The sequence below is a fragment of the Triticum urartu genome, chromosome 5A (genome assembly GCF_056163025.1).
Source record: "Triticum urartu cultivar PI428250 chromosome 5A, HENAU_Tu73, whole genome shotgun sequence".
NCBI lineage: Eukaryota > Viridiplantae > Streptophyta > Magnoliopsida > Poales > Poaceae > Triticum > Triticum urartu.
Window position 1 is genome coordinate 19,307,382 of NC_141877.1, and position 1,944 is coordinate 19,309,325.

Below are 1,944 nucleotides of genomic sequence, written 5' to 3' on the forward strand. Positions count from 1 at the left end.
AAATATGATTTTTGAAATAAGTGAAATCATTTTTTTAGATGAGTGAAATATTTTTCAATAAAGTGAAATCAGTTTTTTTCATTCTTTGATGGTTTGTTGAAAATGCTTTAAGAAAGTCTCATCTTTTTTTTTGAATCTAATAAAGTCTCATTTAGATGCGCTCTAGACGAGCTTGAGTAACTCCACCATGTCGGTGCGTCCCCGTCCTTAATTTGCTCCACCGTCCTCTTAGGTCACCCGATATTTTCGGGCCTGAAGATAAGCGTCTTCTTTCTTTGGCCCTTCTATGTATCCGATGGGTGCATGCGTATTCAATCTGTGCAGTTAGATGACACCACTACACTACACACGGTAGGAGTTATCTTGAACGAAACACAAGGGAAAAAAGTCGGACCCAACAAAGGTCGTCCAGGTAGGTAGCCATCTTTGAATTGAATGAGTGTTCTCCAAAGTAGCTAGCTCGGTGAGATGATCGACATCTTCATCACGAACCCTATATAAACGCCAAGCTCCATGAGCTCAGTCCCAGCACACACCCACCCACAGTTCCACCTAATATAATGGCCGGAAGCGCGAGCGCCACTCCGGTCCTCCTCGTCGTCGTGGTCGCGGCCCTCGCCGCGGGGGCCAGCGCGACATCGACGCTGACGCCGCTCAGCATCACCAACCGGTGCTCCTTCACGGTGTGGCCGGCGGTGGCCTCCGCAGGCCTCGGCACCGAGCTCCATCCGGGAGCCAACTGGACCGTGGACGCGTCGGCGATCCACTACACCGCGGACATATGGGGGCGCACGGGCTGCTCCTTCGACGCGGCAGGCAGGGGGCGGTGCCAGACGGCGGACTGCGGCAGCGGGCTGCGGTGCCGGAGCACCGACCCTGCGGCGCCGGCGACCAGGGCCCAGGTCGCCATCTCCGAGGGCTTCTACCACTACGGCATCACGTTGGACAAGGGGTTCAACCTGCCCATGGATCTCACGTGCAGCTCCGGCGACGCGCTCCGGTGCCGGGAGGACGGGTGCCACGACGCGTTCCCGTACGTGAAGTACAACGACCACTCATGCACCGCCGCCGGCAGCCGGCTCCAGATCGTCATCTGCCCATGATGAGCTAGCTAGCGGCAGAACGTAAACATATAACCTACACATATACTACGTGTAGTAGTACATGCTCAGACGTGTCATGTATTCTCAGCGGTACGTACGTACACGTATGAACGCACGTGCGAGTTTCCAATAAAATTGCCATGTGTGATGTGCCTTTGATATATTGTTCTTTTTTATCGAATGCCTTTGATATATTGTTTACGGGAATTTACACACAAAAGAACGTGAATTTGAACAAGATAGCCTACAAATATGTATGTTCTTCCACACACAAAAAATATATGCATGTTCTAACATTGGGACTCAGCTTGAATTTTTTTTTTCGAGGGGTGGGACTCAGGTTGATGGTCAGGGTCTCAAATGGCATGGCCACGATTTTTAGAGAGGTTGAGCCAGGATATGTGATTGGGGCATGATACCAGTTTTTTTTCCAACCGGGCTCACAACCCCTTTCCATTAATTTTGCAATCAACGGAAATACATCAGTCTGGTTTCAAGTTCTGTATCGAGCATCCACTTGCTAAAGATAACTAGACTGAAAGATAGAACTAACCGCAAGCAAAATGAGACTGAAAGAGGAGAGCGGGTTGGTGCATCATCAGGAAACCCATCGTCGGACAATCCTGGAACGGACCATCCGCCGTGGCGCGAAAACCTGATGACACTTACAAGCAACTGCCCAACCAAAATACCCAAGGTTCCCAGGATGAAACTGCCAATAAGCCTCTACGACTAGGCGAACCACAACCATGAAGCACAATTGCCAGCGGGCATCAAACCCCAGTGGACAACAGAACGCAAAAGGAAAGATCCAAGCGCCGATTTCATCTAACCAATCTGG

At 50.5% G+C, this 1,944-nt stretch overlaps 1 protein-coding gene across 1 annotated transcript; it reads left to right on the forward strand.

The window, feature by feature from the left end:
• Window positions 1–510: 510 nt before the first annotated feature.
• LOC125555465 (thaumatin-like protein) lies at window positions 511–1,264 on the forward strand. The gene has a single exon (XM_048718411.2). The coding sequence runs from the start codon at window positions 561–563 to the stop codon at window positions 1,101–1,103; it is 543 nt and encodes a 180-aa protein (XP_048574368.2). The 5' UTR covers window positions 511–560; the 3' UTR covers window positions 1,104–1,264.
• Window positions 1,265–1,944: the final 680 nt, after the last annotated feature.

What these genes read in the sequence shown, in the direction of transcription:
- LOC125555465 (XM_048718411.2), top strand. Translation starts at nt 561, where the DNA reads ATGGCCGGAAGCGCGAGCGCCACTCCGGTCCTCCTCGTCGTCGTGGTC.